Consider the following 19,069-nt stretch of genomic DNA (forward strand, 5'->3'; position numbering starts at 1 on the left):
TAAGTACTGGAGGTTCTAATACCTCTCACGCTTTCTTTAAAAAAAAACTGTGTGATACTACACTCAGGCTAGTGGTAAATGAAAAAGACCTGGGAATTGTGCAATCATTTATGAGGTTCTCTAAGTTGCAGAGTAGCTGCCAGGACAGCTCATGGGGTTTTCTCAATAACATATAAGAACTTTGGGAGCTGATTATCTCATTGAACAAAGCAAGTGTTAGGCTGCACCTTGAGTAATGCATACAGGTCTGGAAGCCTCATTTTAGGAATGGTGTAGCCCTTGTTGAATGGGTGCAGAGAAGGGCATTGAGATTGGCGAAGGGAACAATAGAGTGGTCTTTCCAAGAAAGGCTTCAGTTCTGGGATTCTTCTTGCTGAGGCTATACACGTGAGGGGGGGGGGTTAAATTCAAAATGAGGAAGGATGGTTGCAGAATAGATGTGTAGAAGTTTGCCTTCACCACCAAGTGAGTGATTGCTGAAATAAGCTACCATCTTTTGTTGTAGAAGTGGATTAGTGAAAAGGGATTTTTTTTTCTTTTGTTTCTTTTTTTTTTTTTTTTTTCTGATGCTGTATAAGCTTGCTTTTTTGCATCATTTTTCACTAGTAATACTAAGTTCCCCTTTATGCATCTTTCATATTGTGTAAATAAATTATAACTGGGTCATCAGCTATTATATACAAAGAGGAAGGCAACTTGTAAAAGATTTCACAAGTCAAGATGTCAAAATAATGATGCCTAATTTACAAACTTTGGTTTGCATTAAAATTCAACTATGTAATAAAGATGTAACAGCATAAACAATATCATACTTGAAATTTTAACAGTTCATCAGATCACACCAGAATATTCACTTTGATAAACTAAGATTGGTAGAAATGCACTAAGGTTATTTTTTTCCATATCCGATTAAAAAAAAAAAATTATACCATATAAAATGTTGCAAGCACTACTGAGCAGTTTGTCATCATCCCACAACTAATTTTGAATTTCATAACACACTGTCACCCTCACTCACCTGTTACTGGTCTTTTATAATTGTCACTGACAAGGAAGGCAGACTTTTTACTAATTTACTGACAAGGGAACACAGAGTTCTAGTTTAGATTTCTAGACTCTATTGGCAATGTTGACAGAGTGCTGTGAAGGCAAGTGAGCTGGCTATTTTTGAACAGTTGATTTTGATTTGGTAGTTGTTGGCGCATCGGCTTCTGTGGCCATATTGCACCTCCCAAGGTTTTTGCAGTACTTTGATCCAAGCCCGAGGCGGGAATCGAACCCGCGACCTTTGGGTTGCCGGGCAGGTACTTTACCCACTCGGCTAGCCCGGTCGGCTTTTTGAACAGTGCTAAGTAGACATTTTTTATTAAAAAATCATTGCTTTTGTTTTTTTATTAGTTCAAATTAGTAGTGCAGTTATTATTAGTTTATCTGGTAAAGTAGGTGAAACTACTCTGGAAATTACTCAAAATATGTGTATTGGAATAAGAGGGAATTTTGCAATCACTGTTCCGAGAATCAACACAAGAATAACATTAGGGTTACTATTTAATATTTAATGTTCCTACAATTCTGTAGGAACATAAATAACATTATAAGTGTTTTTATTAAGTCATTAAACTATAAATTGTTAATAATACATGTGTTTTTATAATATAACTATACCACATAGTAAATTACATAAAAATAATGTAGTACATACTGTCACTACAAGGAAGCTTTTGCTGAACCAGCCAAAAAAAAAGTGGATAAGAAATTACAAATTATGCACTTCCCTCATTACAAAGGTAACTAGTCAACCTTTGAATTGCTTCACATGTCAGCCCCAACTTTCTGCAAAGGCAACTTGTTCCAGCAGTCAACAACCTGCTAGATAAAAGAAAACTTCCAACATTGTAGTCTAATCTCTTCCCCTGTAATTTGAATTTATGGCCTCTATTTCCAAAAGTCTTTATAACAGTAATTTTTTTTTTTTTAAAACGAAAACCACAAACACGAGAAGTATTAGAACCTATAGTACTTAATACCATGCATGGGTTCAGGGTTGAGAAGATGAAACAAGATACTTGTTGACATTAGACTTGAACTTCTGTAGATTGTAATTATCAGGAAATACGTACAAGAGAAGGTTGTTCCAGAAAACGGAACTTGAATGAATAAATGAGGAAGAAGAAGAGTTGGTTCTGCGAGTGTGAAGTTGGGCAGTAAAAAGATGTTGAGTGGTAATGGCATGTGTTCAGACTGCTTTGAGAGAGAGAGAGAGAGAGAGAGAGAGAGAGAGAGAGAGAGAGAGAGAGAGAGAGATCAATATCTATATGGAAGTATCTAAAGAAAACAAGTGCAGCAGAAATAGAATGTCTGAAACAGAAAGTGGAGAGAGAGACTGTTAGTAAAGAATCATTAATTAACCTAATTGCCCTCTTTTGAACAGAATCTAGAAGAATGAGCAAGGTTCTGGAGGCATCATGCCAGATGTGGGAACAACATTGGTGGGGGGGGTGGATTTGAAATTTGTAGAGCGAGTAGCTGTTCAGAAGAAAAGAAATGTCAATAAGAGAAAATCCTGATTTTTAGATGCATAGCAAGCACTATTTGTGATATGATTATGCCAAGAGAGATTATAAATCAGGGTAATCCCTAATAGACATATGTAATCTTGTCTCAAAACCTGAGTGTCATCAAAAATAATCATAAGAGCATACAATTCCCTTAAAATTCAGAAGACTATTTACCATCACCTGCAGTGAGCAGTTGGAGAAAAAACTGGATACTAAATTATAGAAATAGATCACAAACCATTAGATGGAAGCTTATTTAGAACATCTTAAGCCAAACACAATCAGTGTCTTATAATGGGGGATTTTAACTTTCCAGATATAGACTGGAAATTGTGGTTTGGTCACTCGCTCACTAGCAAAGCTTTTGTGGATTTATTGAATGATTGTTTTCTACAGCAGCATGTTAGAGAGACAACAAGAGGGAGTAACACTCTCAATCTAATTATCAGCAGTGATTATTCATGCATTAAGAATTTTTTGCATTTGTAAAGGCGACTACAGTGGTCTCAGAGATTTTTTGTTCTTTACAGTGGGATCAACTGATGATGTTACCAACAGCAAATTCTAAATGAGAAGCATTCAAGGAAGTAATTTTGAAAGCTACTAGGCTTTTTGTTCCAACTAAGAAATATGGCTCTAGGTTTAGGCTCAAGTGGATGTCAGATGAACTAATGAGACTTGTGGCAGAGAAGAAAAATGCATGGGATGCACATAAATTGTCAGGCAACACAGAAGCGTATGGTAGATAGAAGCCAGTCTGTAATCAAGTCACAAAGCAAGATTATGAATATTTTGGCAAAGGATGCAAAGAAAAACAGCAAAGACTTCTGTACTTAATACACTCTAAAAGGAAGGGGATGAATCAGATTGGTCCACTTGATATCAACGGTTTTAACTGTAGATGATCATTTTCAAATAGCTACCGAACTAAATGAGTATTTTTCAACTACATTCACACGTGAAGAGTTATTCAAGGAAGAGAGGGCCAGATATTTATCAACACTCGAACAGGGAGTTAAATGATTTTGTAATAACTGAGAGCAAAGTGGAAGAGAAATTGTTGAAGTTAAACATAAGAAAGGTTAACTGGGATCTATGCAGTTATATTAAAGAAGGTGGCAAAGGAAGTAAGCAGGCCTTTAGCCATGATTATGAAAGCATTTTTGGACTTGGGGGAAGTGCTCATGGACAGGATCATCTAGACTGTCTTGTCTAGATGATCCTGAAATGTTTCTTTAATCAATGACTCCATTATTTTCCCTGGAACAGAAGTCAAAATAACGGAGTCATTGATTAAAGAAACATTGCAGGATCATCTAGACAAGACAGCAGTAATAATTCAGACACAGCATGGATTTGTCAAGGGGAAAACTTGTCTGATGAATTTGATCGTATACTATGATGTGGCCACAAAGAAACTGTATGAAAAAAATAATTTTGACATCATATACTTGGATTTCAGGAAATCTTTTGATACTGTTGCACTGGAAGACAGTACAAATTGAAACAGTATGGCATTAAGCGCAAGTTGCTACAATGGACAAAAGAATGGTTGAGTGGGAGAAGACTGGTAATCAATGGATACTACGCTGTGTGGACTAATGTTATTAGTGGTATCCCTCAGTATACTGAAAAAGGCCTCTGAGATTGGGAAAATTCATATCTAGGAAATAAGTGAACTCATACACCAACCATTAGATGAATTTTACTGTAATTAAAATTTTACAAATAACAAAGAATATATAAAACATTATATAATTTACTGTAATTTAAAATAAACTGATGGCGGTATATTACGGATTGCTAAAACTACAATAAAATCATTTACTATAAAATATGCTAAAATATAAAGATTAAAAGGGCTAAAAAACCTGAAGCTTTCGAGAGTGTCAGCTCTCTTCCTCAAAAGTGATAAGACTTCCTGCAACCTCTCCTATATAACAGGCTCACAGTACCTCCACACGTGGTATTCTTTCACGTGGTTCCGTCGGCGCATGGGCAGAGCCAGAAGTGGAAACGGCTCGGGTACGTGGCAAACAAAATCATTCATCTGTACTGCGGACAACTGCTTCAAAAATAGGATGTATGCGTATACCTCTGTCTCTATTCATGGTATTCTTACTGGATGAGCCAATCCGTAAACCCTCTAGCCACTTACGCTCCCAGTACCCATGCGCGTGGTCCACGATGATCGCGTCCTCTGGGGAGATCTGATGCTGCTTCTCCCAAAAATGTTCGGCCACAGCCGACTTATAATCGGCAGTTCTTATAGCATTTAAATGCTCCCCCAGACAATCCCTGAGCCGTCATTTTGTTTCCCCCACAAACCATGCATTCTATTCTGTATACCACTCCACTACTGAGATCTTTTGATATATGGTCTTTCACTTGGGATACAGCTGTGCACAGCCTCCACCTGGGAAGCTGTACACAGCATGTCTTATATCTACGGAAAATTCTCGCTAAATGCTCAGTAAGGCCTGGATAATGGGGGGGGGTGTATGCAGTGGCTACCGGAACGAACAGCTCCCTACGTTCAAACACTCCTCTACCATATCTGTCCAGGATCCTCTGGTGGTATCCGCATTTTCTAAGGTCTGCTGTGACACGATCAATTTCTTTTTCTTTGAGAGGTGGTGCAGTCTGAGGCAGTGCAGTGTGAGTGTGACCCTGCTCTATCAAATAGAGCTCTCACTACACTGTTCTTATATCATCCAGCTTGTTTCAGTTGTAATGGGTGTATTAGCCTCTACACATGGGTTTCCTAAACACTGACATCTTAAGTCTGGAACCCATCCTAGAGAGCAATACATCCAAAATGGCAGGGTACCACCTATCTCCACCTCTAGGGTAAATTGTATAAATTGGGAGAAGCTATTAAGCCAGCAAACTGCATCATCCTCCCTCCCCTTCTGGACCATGGCAAAAGTATCATCAACACTCTTCCAATTTCTAATAGGAAACGAACACCCACTAAAAACCCTACTTTCCAATTCCTCCATGGCCAAATTGTCCACAATGGCACTAATGGGTGAATCCATAGCTGTACCATGAACCTGTTTTTACATAGTTCCTTGAAATAACATGGTAGTACTAGCCAGACATAATTGCACCCCGGAACAAATATCATCTATACCAAACATTGATCTGTTACCAAGTGAGACATCTTTGGTCAATGCCATTTTTACACAATGTATTCCATGTTTAATAGGAATACATGTGAATAAAGATATGACATCAAAAGAGATCATACTCTCATTATCATTTATAGACAAATTCCCCACAAACTTGGTAACAGATCAATGCTTGGTATAGAAGATATTTGTTCTGGGGTGGAATTATGTCTGGCTAGTACTACCATGTTATTTCAAGGAACTATGTACAAACAGGTTCACACTACGGCCATGGGTTAGCCCATTAGTTTCACCGTGGCCAATTTGACCATGGAGGAGTTGGAAAGTAGGGATTTTAGTGGGTGTTCATTTCCTATTAGATATTGGAAGAGATATGTTAATGATACTTTTGCCCTGGTCCAGAAGGGAAGGGAAGGGAGGATGATGCCATTTTTGGATGTATTGGTCTCTAGGATGGGTTCCAGACTTAAGATGTCAGTGTTTAGGAAACCCATGTGTAGAGGCCAATACACCCACTACAACTGAGCACAAGCTGGACAATATAAGAACAGTGTAGTGAAAGCTCTATTTGATAGATCAGGATCACACTGCACCACCTCTGAGGATAAAGAAAAGGAAATTGATCGTGTCACGGCAGACCTTAGAAAATGCGGATACCACCAGATAAACCTGGACAGATATAGTACAGGAGTGTTTGAATGTAGGGAGCCATTCGTTCCGGTAGCCACTGCATACATCCCCTACTATCCGGGCCTTACTGAGCATTTAGCGAGAATTTTACGGGGATATAAGTCATGCTGTGTACAGCTTGCGGACGGAGGCTGTGCACAGCTGTATCCCAGGTGAAAAGCAAGTGAAAAGCCGTATAGCAAAAGATCTCAGTAGTGGAGTGGTATACAGAATAGAATGCCCGGATTGTGGGGAGTGTTATGTGGGGGAAACAAAACAACGGCTCAGGGATCGTCTGGGGGAGCATTTAAATGCTGTAAGAAACGCCGATTATAAGTCTGCTGTGGCCGAACATTTTTTTGGAGAAGCAGCATCAGATCTCCCCAGAGGACCCAATCATCGTGGACCATGCACATGGGTACTGGGAGCGTAAGCGGCTAGAGGGTTTACGGATTGGCTCATCCAGTAAGAATACCATGAATAGAGACAGAGGTATACGCATACATCCTATTTTTGAAGCAGTTGTCCGCAGTACGGATGAATGATTTTGTTTGCCACATACCCGAGCCATTTCCGCTTCCAGCTCTGCCCATGCGCCGAGGGAACCACGTGAAGGAATACCATGCGTGGCGGTACCGTGAGCCTGTCATATAGGAGAGGTTGCAGGAAGTCTTATCACTTTTGAGGAAGAGAGCTGATGCTCTCGAAAGCTTCAGGTTTTTTTTATCGCTTTTAATCTTTATATTTTAGCATATTTTATACTAAATGATTTTATTGTAGTTTTAGCATTCCGTAACATACAGCCATCAGTTTATTTTAAATTATAGTAAATTATATAATGTTTTATATATTCTTTGTTATTTGTAAAATTTTTGTTACAGTAAAATTCATCAAATGGTTGGTGTATGAGATCACTTATTTCCTAGATATGATATCACTCAGGTTTGGTGTTGGGCCCATTGTTGTTTTGTATATTTATCAATGATATTGATGAAGGTATATCAAGCTTAATTTCAAAGTCTGCAGATGATACAAAGGTTGGCAAGGTTGTTAATAACAGTAATGACAGCAACAGGATCTGGAAAAGTTGAGCAGATGGGCTGAAAGGTGGCAACTGAAGTTTGACATTGAGAAATGCAAAGTACTGCATATGGGTAGCAGTAACCCAAGAGAAATGTACCAACTGGGTGGTGTTACACTCAGGGTGGTGGAGAATGAATGCATCTTGGAGGTAACTGTGCAGTCAGATATGAAGTTTTCTGAGCACTGCAGACAGGCTGCCAGAGTAGGTCATGGGGTCTTGTCAATGATATACAGGAATTTTGCAAGCAGGGATAAGGAGATGATTATCCACTTGTATAAGGCCTTTGGTCAGGCCACACCTTGAATACTGCGTACATGTCTGGAACCCCATTTTAGAAAAGATGTAGAGTTGCTAGAAAGTACAGAGAAGAGCAACAAGACTGATGAAGGGAACACAGGGTTCTCTTACAAAGAAAGGCTTTAGTTCTGCAAATTGCAGCTGTGGAGATTAGGCACCTGCAAGGCATCTAATCGAGGTGTATAAGGACTTGAATGGATTTAGCAGGCTCAATGATGATGGGATTCTTTCCTCTTGCTCAGATTACAAACCTAAGGGGACATAGATTCAAACTGAGGAAAGACAGTTGTAGAATAGATTGTGCAGAAGTTTGCCTTTACAGTAGGATTGTTGTAACAAACTTCCATCTGTTGTTGTGGAAGTCGATAGCTTAAATAAATTTAGGGCAGAGCTAGACAAACATTTGGAACAAATGGATCAGTGAAATGGGAAGATTTTTTTTTCGCTGCTGCTGTATAAGCTTGTTTCCTTGTATCATGTGCCTCTAATAATGCTAATAAAAGCCTTTGAAATGAAAAGAGCAAACAACTGCTTGAGTTTCACCAAACTTTTCCATTGAAATTGTTCCATAGATGCGTAACATAAGCTAGAAAATCACATTGGTTTCAAACACTGACAGAATTCATACTGGCAATCATTGATCAGATGGAAGGTTTCGGGATTGTTTAAGAGTTGACGGTTAATTGATTTCTCCATTACTTTAAAAAGAGTAGAAGCACGTGCAATAGGATGGTAAATGGATGGGAGGGATTTGTCTCCCTTTTTAAGAACTGGCTGGATATGAGCTAATTTCCAAGCAAAAGGGAAAACACCCTTGAAACAAGAAATATAAAAAAGGAGATGCAGAACAAGAATCAGTTGTGGAGTATATGTGTTGAAAACAAGTGGAGCAATACCATCAAAATCTGCAGCTTTCTTAGCATCAAGTTTGTTCAAAAATCTTTCTGACATCCTTTTGACGGAAGGCCACAGGAGGAAATGAAATGTACTGGAAATGGTAGGAGGTGGTTTACCACAATAATCGATACATGAGTTGGAAGAAAAGAAGGTTGCTAGCAGGTCAGCTTTATGGCTGAGGTGGCAATAGAACCATCTGGTTTTGAGAAAAGTGGAAACAGAGGTGAGCAAAAGCTGTGGCCAATAGCTTTGCAAGGACCAGAATGCACAACTACCATTTGGACAAGAAGCGAGCTTTCTACTCTTAGCCTGTTCCAAGCTTTGCGCACTTTGGGGTAAGCAGAAAATGAAACTGAAGATTTGGAAACAAGCCAATTACGATTTGCAACTTTTTTATCTTGAACAGCCTTAGAACATTTTTATAAAACCAAGGTTTAGATAAAGAATGAGATTTTAAGGTGGCATGTGAAATAAAGGATTTCATCCTTACAAGAATAATTTCACTGATATGATCTGAGCAAACACTGACATCAGACGTTTTGAAATAGTAATCCGACCAAGGAAAAGAAAAAAGAATCTAGCGGGGCATCCCGTTTTGCATTCTTGTAATGCTAAATAACACAAGGTTTAGAATGGCCACAATAGAAAGTTTCAATTGGAGAAGAGAACATCACCATGTTGTCATCTTAGGTGCCTAGAGGATCATTCTCCATGTACTTATAAGGGTCATTTATGAGAAAAAAATAGTGTGTTGGCTGCATGGTTAGGACTGTCTGGTATTCTGGTAATTAAATGAACAACCAGAATACCAGACACAGTTTGTTCATTAGTAATCAAAAACCTCAGCATCTCAACCAGCCAGGCCCAAGTGACTAGAAAATGGAAGCCAGCTGGAGTCATGAACATTAAAATCACCAAGCAAAATTGCCTCACTGTTAGAAAGTTGGACTGGAGAAAGTCAAGTTTCAACAGAGGAAGTGTTTCAAGTGATTGGTGGATGGGAGAATGACAGAGACAACAGATGAATTTGACAGAATGTTATAGAGAGATTTTAAACCACAGAAGATCAAAAAGGGGAGATTCAAAATTGCTAAGTCTCTAACAGAGAATATCAGAATGGACATATGCACATGTACTTCCTTTGAAACAAAAGGAATCATACAGTAAATAATTCAGACAAATCAGATGAGCAGTAGTTGAATCAACCAATAACTAGAATTCTGTCAGAAAAGGTACACAGGGTTTGGCTGACTGTAAATGGAAATGGACATCATTGATATTACAACTGAAAACATGTATATTTGTGAAATGAATGAGGAAAGTTTTTAAGGAGGTGCAGATCTTTTTGCAGATGTTCGTTCTATTATTTTGATAATTCATGGTGTATTCAGAAGTAATAAAGGTGGCAAGGACATGCTATATGAATACTGAAATTTTTGGATATGACATACACATGGTGAGGATATATCTAGCTCCTTCACATATTGTGAGCTCGACAATGCCGCCCCACATATATACTACTCGCATTCCCTCCAGTCACTATCTCACAGAGTAGAGGCAGTGACTTTATATACTGGCTGATCCGGAAACCTGCCAGAGAGTTACAAATAGGTTTGGTCCAGTGGACTATCTAACAGACGGCTTGCCAACACTGTTTTAGGGCTCTACCCCCAAAATGTAAAGTAGATTGGATCTAGCTGTGATGTTAATCATAACCTCAAAAGGCATCAATCATACTACATCATGGAGGGGAAGGGGGGTTGCCGGAACTCTTCAAGCCTCCAATAAGCAAAGTGGCACAAGTTGATGAAAGTCATCTACCACCTAGTATTGCCTGTATCAGAGAGGAGCGGCATCCCTCCATGTGGTGTGGGTGCCACACCTTGACCCCTGCTTACATTGGTTTCCACCTAGGTAGTCACCATGAGTAAGCTGGGTGCCATATTTCAAGACTTCCACATATAGTTTATACCCAGGGTTACTAACAGTCTCACCATCATGAAAGTGCATGCAGAGGATTTGGCTGTCGCAGACTGACTGAACATCACCAAAATTAGGTCCAATTGATTTGAGTGTTACCCAAATATCATTTAAACTCTCGGGTAGCAAGCACAGCTCGGCATACCTGAGAGAGAGTCTGTGACAGCCACAAGGACCAAATTCTGCCTTCATTCATTTTACTAATCTTTCTCAGCACCTTATAAACCTCAACCAGGTCCCCTCCAAAGTGCCTGGTTGTCAACATCTGTAAGCCACATAATTGAAGTCATTGCTTGTACGGTCACCCTTTTGTCAATCTCACCATGCGATTTGCTCATCTTTGGACCCTTTCAAGAAGCTCACTGTCTTTTTTTTTTTCCTCAGATGAGATCTCCATATTTGGACAAAATATTCCAAATGCAGTATTACAATTGCTTTTTATGGTGGAATGTTGTTGCTGTTATTTGGTTTTTAGGAGCATTAGCAACTAAGGACATATTGCTCCGGGAATATGCGGTGGTCATCCCCCAACCTTTCCGCATCCTCCGTATTTGGTGGCGACGGGCTCGAACCCCGGTCTAATCAAGAAGCATGTGCTACGCACTGCTGCTCCTTCCCACCTGGGTATGGAGGCACCCTAGGGTGGAATCAGTTGATTCAACTACTGCTCATCCCAGATGCCCAAATTATTCAGTGTATGATTCCTTTCGCCTCAAAGGTGGTACTTGTGCATATGTCCATTCTGATATTCCCTGTCAGAGACTTGGCAATTTGGAATCTCCTCTCTTTGATCTTCTCTGGCTTAAAATCTCTCTATCTCATTGTGTAAAATTCATCTGTTGTCTCTACCGTTCTCCCAACTCCACTAATCACTTGGAGCTCTTTGACTTCCTCTCTTTGCAACTTGACTTTCTTCAGTCCAACTTTCCTAGCAGTGAGGTAATTTTGCTTGGTGATTTTAATGTTCACAACTCCAGCTAGCTTCCGTTTTCTAGTCACACCGACCTAGCAGGTCGAGATGCTGAGGCTTTTGCAATTACTAATGACCTAGCACAGATTGTTTATTTACCTACAAGAATACCGGACAATCCTAATCATACAGCCAATACGCTTGATCGTTTTCTCACAAACAACCCGTTTAAGTACACGGTCGAAGTGAGAGGTCCTTTAGGCACTTCAGATCACAACTTGGTGATTGTCTCTTCTCCAATGGAACCTTTATCTCATGGCTATTCCCAATCTCGTGTTGTTTGGCATTACAAGAATGCAAAATGGGATGACCTGCGAGACTTCTTTTCTTCTTTTTCTTGGTCGGATTACTGTTTCAAAACTTCTGATGTCAACGTTTGCTCAGAACGTGTCAGTGAAATTATTCTTGCAGGAATGGAATCCTTTATTCCACACTCCGCTTTAAAATCTCGTCCTTTATCTAAACCTTGGTTTTCCAATAAATGTGCTAAGGCTGTTCAACAGAAGAATGTTACATATCGTAATTGGCTTCTTTCTAATTCTTCAGTTTCATTTTCTGCCTACACCAAAGCTCGCAACAATTGTAAAGCAGTTATTAATCAGTCCAAAGTAGAGTTTGAACGGGCTAAGAGTAGAAAACTTGCTTCTTGCCCTAATGGTAGCCGAGCATTTTGGTCTCTTGCCAAAGCTATTGGCCGCAACTTTTACCCATCTCTGCTCCCACCTCTGTCCAAACCAGATGGTTCTGTTGTCACTTCAACTAAGGATAAAGCTGACCTGCTAGCATCCCATTTTTCTTCCAACTCGTATATTAATGACCTTGGTAAAATACCTCCTGCCATTCCCAACACGCTCCATTCAATGCCTCCTGTGGTCTTTCGTCTAAAGGATGTCAGAAGGATTTTGACGAATCTTGATGCTAAGAAAGCTCCAGGTCCTGATGGTATTTCTCCACTTGTTCTCAAAACCTGTGCTCCTGAACTCACTCCTATTATTTGCCGCCTTTTTTCACTTTCTTATTCCAAAGGTGTTTTTCCTTCTGCTTGGAAATTTGCTCATATCCAGCCAGTTCCTAAAAAGGGTGACAAATCCCTCCCATCCAATTATCGTCCCATTGCAATTACTTCTACTCTTTCTAAAGTAATGGAGAAATCAATTAACCGCCAACTCTTAAACTACCTATAAATCTTTCGTCTTACCAACAATCGCCAGTATGGATTCCGTCAGTGTCGATCCACTGGTGATATTCTGGCTTATGTTACCCATTTATGGAATAATTGGAAAGGTTCGGTGAAACACAAGTAGTTGCTCTTGACATCTCAAAGGCTTTTGATTGTGTTTGACATAAAGGTCTTCTAAACAAGCTTCCATCTCATGGTTTGCCAACTGTTTTTAGTAATTGGTTATCCAGTTTTCTCTCTGATCACTCACTGAGGGCGATGGTAGATGGCTCTCTGTCCTCTAACTTCTCCACTAATGCCGGTGTCCCCCAAGGTTCAGTTCTTTCCCCCACTCTTTTCCTCTTGTATATCAATGACCTTCTTCCATTGACTGGAAATCCTATCCATAATTTTGCCAATGATAGCACATTGCATTCAACTTTCCATTTTGAGAAACCCTGTCCTGCTCAATCAGCTTCAACTTCTCGAAAATCTGCTACCAATTCCTTAAATGCCGATCTTCAGGTAATTCTCCAGTGAGGCAAAGACAACTTAGTTGATTTCAACCCTTCTAAAACTCAGTCTTGTCTTATATCTCGCAAAAAGGATTCTTCTGCTCCTATGCTTATATTTGGTGACACTCTGATTTCTAGGCAAAATGATATATCTCATTTGGGAATTAACCTGACTTCTAATCTCTCTCTCTCTTGGCACAAGCACATTAGAAATATTCCTTCCTCTGCATCTAAAAAACTTGGTTTTCTCTTTCGCTCTCAGCGTTACTTTTCTTCAAAACAGCTGTTCACGCTGTACAAATCGCAAATCCGCCCTACCATGGAATATTGTTCCCACATCTGGGGCGGTGCCCCCAAAACCTCTCTCAAGCTTCTTGATTCCATTCAGAATATGGCAGTTAGGTTAATTAATGATTCATCTCTTACAGAGTCTCTCCACTCGCTGTCCCATAGACGTACTGTTTCTGCTGCATGCCTCTTCTACAGATACTTCCATGGGCACTGTTCTTCTGAATTGGCTTCTGTAATTCCCGCTCTCTCTTTCAAAACAGTCCGAACACGTGCCGCCACCAGCCAACATCCATTTACTGTCCAACTTCAAACCCACAGAACCAACTTTTCATCTTCCTCATTTATTCATTCAACTGCCGTTTTCTGGAACAACCTTCCTTCATATGTATTTCCTGAAAATTACAATCTACAGAAGTTCAAGTCCAATGTCAACAAATATCTTCTTTTGTCTTCTCAACCTCCAACCCAAGCACGGTACTAAGTACTAAGGTTCTAATACCTCTCGTGTTTGGGGTTCACAAAAAAAAAAAAAAAAAAAAAAAAATGATGCACTAACAGAAAAGCCCAATAAATTGGAAAGTGCAAATTGTTTTATTGTTTGATGGTAGTAACCTCCAGAAATGTGCTTTAGAAAAATAGCACAAAACCATTCAAAATTAGTTCTTATAACAGAACATATGATATTGATGAAAGTGTAGTGCATTTTAATGATTTCAATTGGTAACTAATACAATTAACACTATAAAAACAACCTTTTAGCGAGTTACATAGCGAAAATTTCAACTTCCGAGATCATGGAACTAATTACCAAAAAACAATGTGTTATTGGGTTCACATTACAATATTTTCATGATACGACGATGTCTCTGGAACGGCTTAATATCGTAAAGCGAGTATACTGTATTGTATAGCTACTTGAGTACTTTGAAATGCAATATTTATGAATGTTTAACATTCATTTTTTTGCAACTAATGTTCATATTTTCGATTTTGTTGATACTTGATACTTGAAAAAAAAAAAAAATCCTTAAACCCCAAAAAAACCTCGTAAAGTGAAAACTTGTAAAGCAAGAACTACCTGTATAACAATCTGAAAAATATCCATTAATCACAACCCTCTGCCATGCAGCCACCATGCAGTCCGTCTTATAATCTTTCCAGTAATCCCAACATGTTTCAGCTTATAGATTAACCTTTCATAGGGGACTGAGTTAAATGCCTTGCTAAACTCCAAATAAACTGTCAAAATTGTTCTCTACATCTAGCTCATAAGTATGTGTGTCAAAAATAGCATACCAGGTTAGTTTAACATGATTTTCCCTTAACAAAACCATGTTCTTTATCCTTTAGAATGATCTCTTGTTCATTGCCTCTAAGATTTTCCCTACCTTTGAAGTCAGACTAAAGTCCAAAGATGCCCATATAATTAAGCTGAATTGTTCAACACATTTTAATACTATTTTACTCATATCTCATACTATTATATTCATATCCCTTAGTTTCATGTGGTATTTTAAAATTACATTTACACTGAAATTATGCTTCAGACTATAGCAGCAAAGTAAAAAACACAAGATAGTAAAAAATGATTTGGCTTGGGAGAGAGCTACTGATGGCAATTCTTTATGAATCAGGGATTTATACAGTGCACTACTTGTCACTTGTGTCACCTCCACAGCCAGGTGGGCAGGAGCAGCAGTGCATAGCACACGCTGATTAGACAGGGGTTCGAGCCCGTGACCACCAAATATGGAGGATGCGGAAAGGTCGGGGAATGACCAGCGCATATCCCCGGAGCAATATGGCCTTAATTGCTAATGCTCCTAAAAAAAAAAAAAATAACAAATAACAATAACTTGTCTGCCTTATCATCTGTAGGAAGAAATGATATTGCTGGAGGGTATCTCTGTGCATGTTTTCAATGCAGAGTGTACGGAGATTAACTGAAAATTTGGTATTGCAACTGGCGGCCTGAAGAATAGGGTTAATTCCCTGGAAGGAATGAAAACGATGGACCCCTTAACATTTTAAGTGGGTAGCAGCAGTTTTTTTTTTTTTTTTTTTATTTTATTTTATTTTTTGTGCTGATGCTACATAAACCTGCTAGTTTTCTAGCATCTTCTAGTTTTCGTGGATGCAATTTACCTTTATCATAGTATCATAAACTGTTTTCTTTTAAAAAAGCAAATACAATAAAAATTTATAAGAGTATTATAATTAATTATATTTAATAATTGTCCTGCTAATTAATTTGACAAATCATGATTTAGATTATTACCTTTTCAGGATCAGACTGTGAAAAATCAAACTCTTTTGCATAACTAACAATATGAGGATTTGGTGAGTTCCGGAGCTGAGAAATAATATCATCATCAAGCCTCTGAAAATGTCGAATATTCTGATGCATCTGACTCATTGTCTTTTGCCACCATGTACTATACAAAACAGTAATTTAAGTATCATAAAAGTGAATAATGATAAAAAGCAAAATAGATCCAAAACAAAAAATGGCATCTTTTAGAATAAATTCCTTTTACAATTTCAATAAATAATTTGATAAAATTATAAATAGATCTATGATAGCCAAAGATAACACTAAGAGATACTTCTCCTTGCAAAAGTGCTCCACAACACTGATCTGGGTGAGATCCTGGTCAGCCAGAGGATTTTCAGATGAAGTATTTAATAGTTGAGTATTTACATCCATTTAAGTGAAAATATCTGCCTCTAGAAACCACAATACTACACACACAGATGAGATTACCAGGCCAAGAGTAAGAAACTGCACTTTGAAGGTCACTCTTTCAGCAGGATCTAGCAAAAATATTTGATGAAGATCTCATATGCAGAGTACTGATCATTATGTTTTTAACATTAGATGAACTGGATGTCTCAGCACACCTAACTTCTTTGTAATGCAACTTCAACGTGCATCATACATTCCTGTTCCCCACTTCCAAAGCTTCATTAGCAGCAATGCTATCTTTTTATTTCCCAAATCACTTTTTACTTCCTGAATCACGAAGCACAGCCAACGAACCTGACTCCCAGTTTTGCAAAAATACTTCTCATCACATTAGTGGTAACTGGCTTAAGTACAGTGAATTCATATGCTGTTATTACCACACAATGTTTTAGATCAAATGGTCTATATTTGGTAAAATACCACTGAAAGATGTGCATGATCTTTCAATACACCTATCCTTTAAGCATGATCCTTTAGTCAATACTAGCAGTGCTTCTCAACCTTCTTAATTCTGGCGATCCTGTTTTACTGTCTTACAGCAACATTATAGTCTAATCTTTTGCATATATCATTCACAACATGCATATGCACGAACTATTATCCAAATCATGCAATTAGTTTTTTTTTTATTTTTTTTTTTATATATATTAGAATAGCTAGGTTTAATATGGATAGCTTTGTATATATGGATTGATTTATAAATTTGCATTAATGCTGCGAGTATTTTGCAACACAGCACTGCACAGAAATGAAGTTTAAAAAAAAAAAAAAAACAATGCTGATAACAAAACTGCTGGTAAAGTCACACTCCATTTAGTGATACTGGGAGAATGTAGAGTTGTTTCCTGGGTTTCCAGAGGAGTTTTAAATGTATGTACTCAACAGTAGTGAGAATAAGTCCTATTTAGATGAAATATACCTCATGAACTCACAAAATGTTCAACAAAAATCAGAGATGCAAGTCAAGCAAGAAACTGAAATGCAAAGGTTGCTCTTTTGGCAGGATCTGCTTATTTCTCTGTGATCTACAGATCAAGATATTCAGTAACAATACTTAAGAAAGGAATGCCGCATAGCCTTCCTTTTTGAAGTATCTTACCATTTAATCACACTAATCTTAAGTTTATCACTTTAAACTCCCATGCTTTCATTTATCAACTGTGCTTCCATATGTGTTTCAAAAATTTATGTGGGAGGGTGCACTCTTTCAACAAGATTCGAGATGATGTCAACTTACAAAATCCAAAACTGAAGAAATTATCTGGAATTCAGATCTAGAAATTGATGAAACTGACTCGAATAATATGTTTGTTTTTTTTGACAATGATCCTGGTCTAAAATTTGGTTGCAATATCAAAATAGGAAAAAAATAATATTTAAAAGTATTTACATACACAGTTTTAGAACTTTTACAAACTTCATTCTTTCAAATTGCTCAGTTTCCATATGCTGCAATTTGCAGAACTGAAGTATACCTTTATAAGTACAGACATTTGTTCTCCTCACTAATATCATTCTTCTTCTCTGTGCCTGTTCCAACAGATCAGCATGTTACTTAATCTAAGGCTGTCAGACCTGTATGCAGTACACAAGATGCAGCCTAACCACTGCTTTATACAACAGAATAATTAGCTCCTTATCCCTGCTAGCAAAATTTCTGCATATCACTGACAAAATTCCATGAACTGTTCTAACAACTCATCTACATAATTACCCTCAGGTTTTTTTTTTTTTTTTTTTCCGCTTCAAATGAGGTGACGTACAGTGGGCATTTTATTCTGGGATTACTGCCACCCACAAGTACTGTGCTTTTGTCAATGTTTTCAATTGCCACTTAGCACATCACTCAATTTTTCTATATCTCATTACAGTAGTATATACTGTCTATTGTCATTAACGACCTTTCTAACCTTTGTATCACCTGCAAACTTGGACATTAAGACTGATAGGCTTTAATCAACATCATTAAAAAATATTGAAAACAGCAATGTGCCCAGTACTGAACCTTAAGGGACTCCATCAATAACAGTGGATAATAATGACATCAGGAATTGGATGCCGAAAATGTCAAAATCATTTTCAACATCCAGTTCTTTTCTTACTGCATCATAGTATCCAATCAGACTGGTCAAACAAAACTGCTCCTTAATAAATCCATGTTGTGATTGGATTAGTTAAGGGCAATCTTTGTAAATTTGCTCCCATGAATCCAAGGATTCTCTCATAACTATGGCTAAAGGTTTCTTTACCTCTTTTCCTGCCTCTCTTAATATAAATAAAGAGCTCTCGTCAGTGTCAGGTGCCATATTTACTTTTAAATCTCTCTTCCACCATTCTCCCAGTTATTACAAAATCAATTTGATATACTTCTGGCATCTCGTCCCCAAAAAATTCCTCATGTGTGAATGTGGATACAAAATATCTATTCAGTTTTTCAGCAACCTAAGCATGATCATTCACAATTATACAATTCACATCTAGCAGGACCAATGTGTGAATCCCCTTCCTTTCATTATTTATATAAGCAAAGAAGTTTGCTACTTTGCATTGTTTGCCAGACTTCTCATAATCTGCCTTAGCTTGCCTCCTCCCCATAACTTGATGGCAAAGTAAATGATGTGTGCTGTAGGTTTCTGTATCCCCAATAATTTATATACAACTTATGTATTTTTCTTGTCTGCTGCTATTATTACTACTACTACTACTACTCTCATCAGTTCATCTAATATCCATTTAGGTTTGGGTCTTGAACAGTATCTCTTAGTAATA

General features: G+C 38.1%; 1 protein-coding gene across 1 annotated transcript in view; it reads right to left on the reverse strand.

Moving 5' to 3' along the window:
* Positions 1–19,069, reverse strand: part of LOC150089359 (NBAS subunit of NRZ tethering complex-like) — a 1,057,261-nt gene that overhangs the window by 128,175 nt on the left and 910,017 nt on the right. The window contains exon 50 of the mRNA XM_090389247.1: positions 15,833–15,989. Within this exon, the coding sequence (XP_090245373.1) occupies positions 15,833–15,989 (157 nt within the window). The remainder of the gene's footprint in view (positions 1–15,832; positions 15,990–19,069) is intronic.

This window comes from Mastigoproctus giganteus, chromosome 2 (assembly GCF_048544385.1).
Source record: "Mastigoproctus giganteus isolate SK-2022 chromosome 2, ASM4854438v1, whole genome shotgun sequence".
Classification (NCBI taxonomy): Eukaryota; Metazoa; Arthropoda; class Arachnida; order Uropygi; family Thelyphonidae; genus Mastigoproctus; species Mastigoproctus giganteus.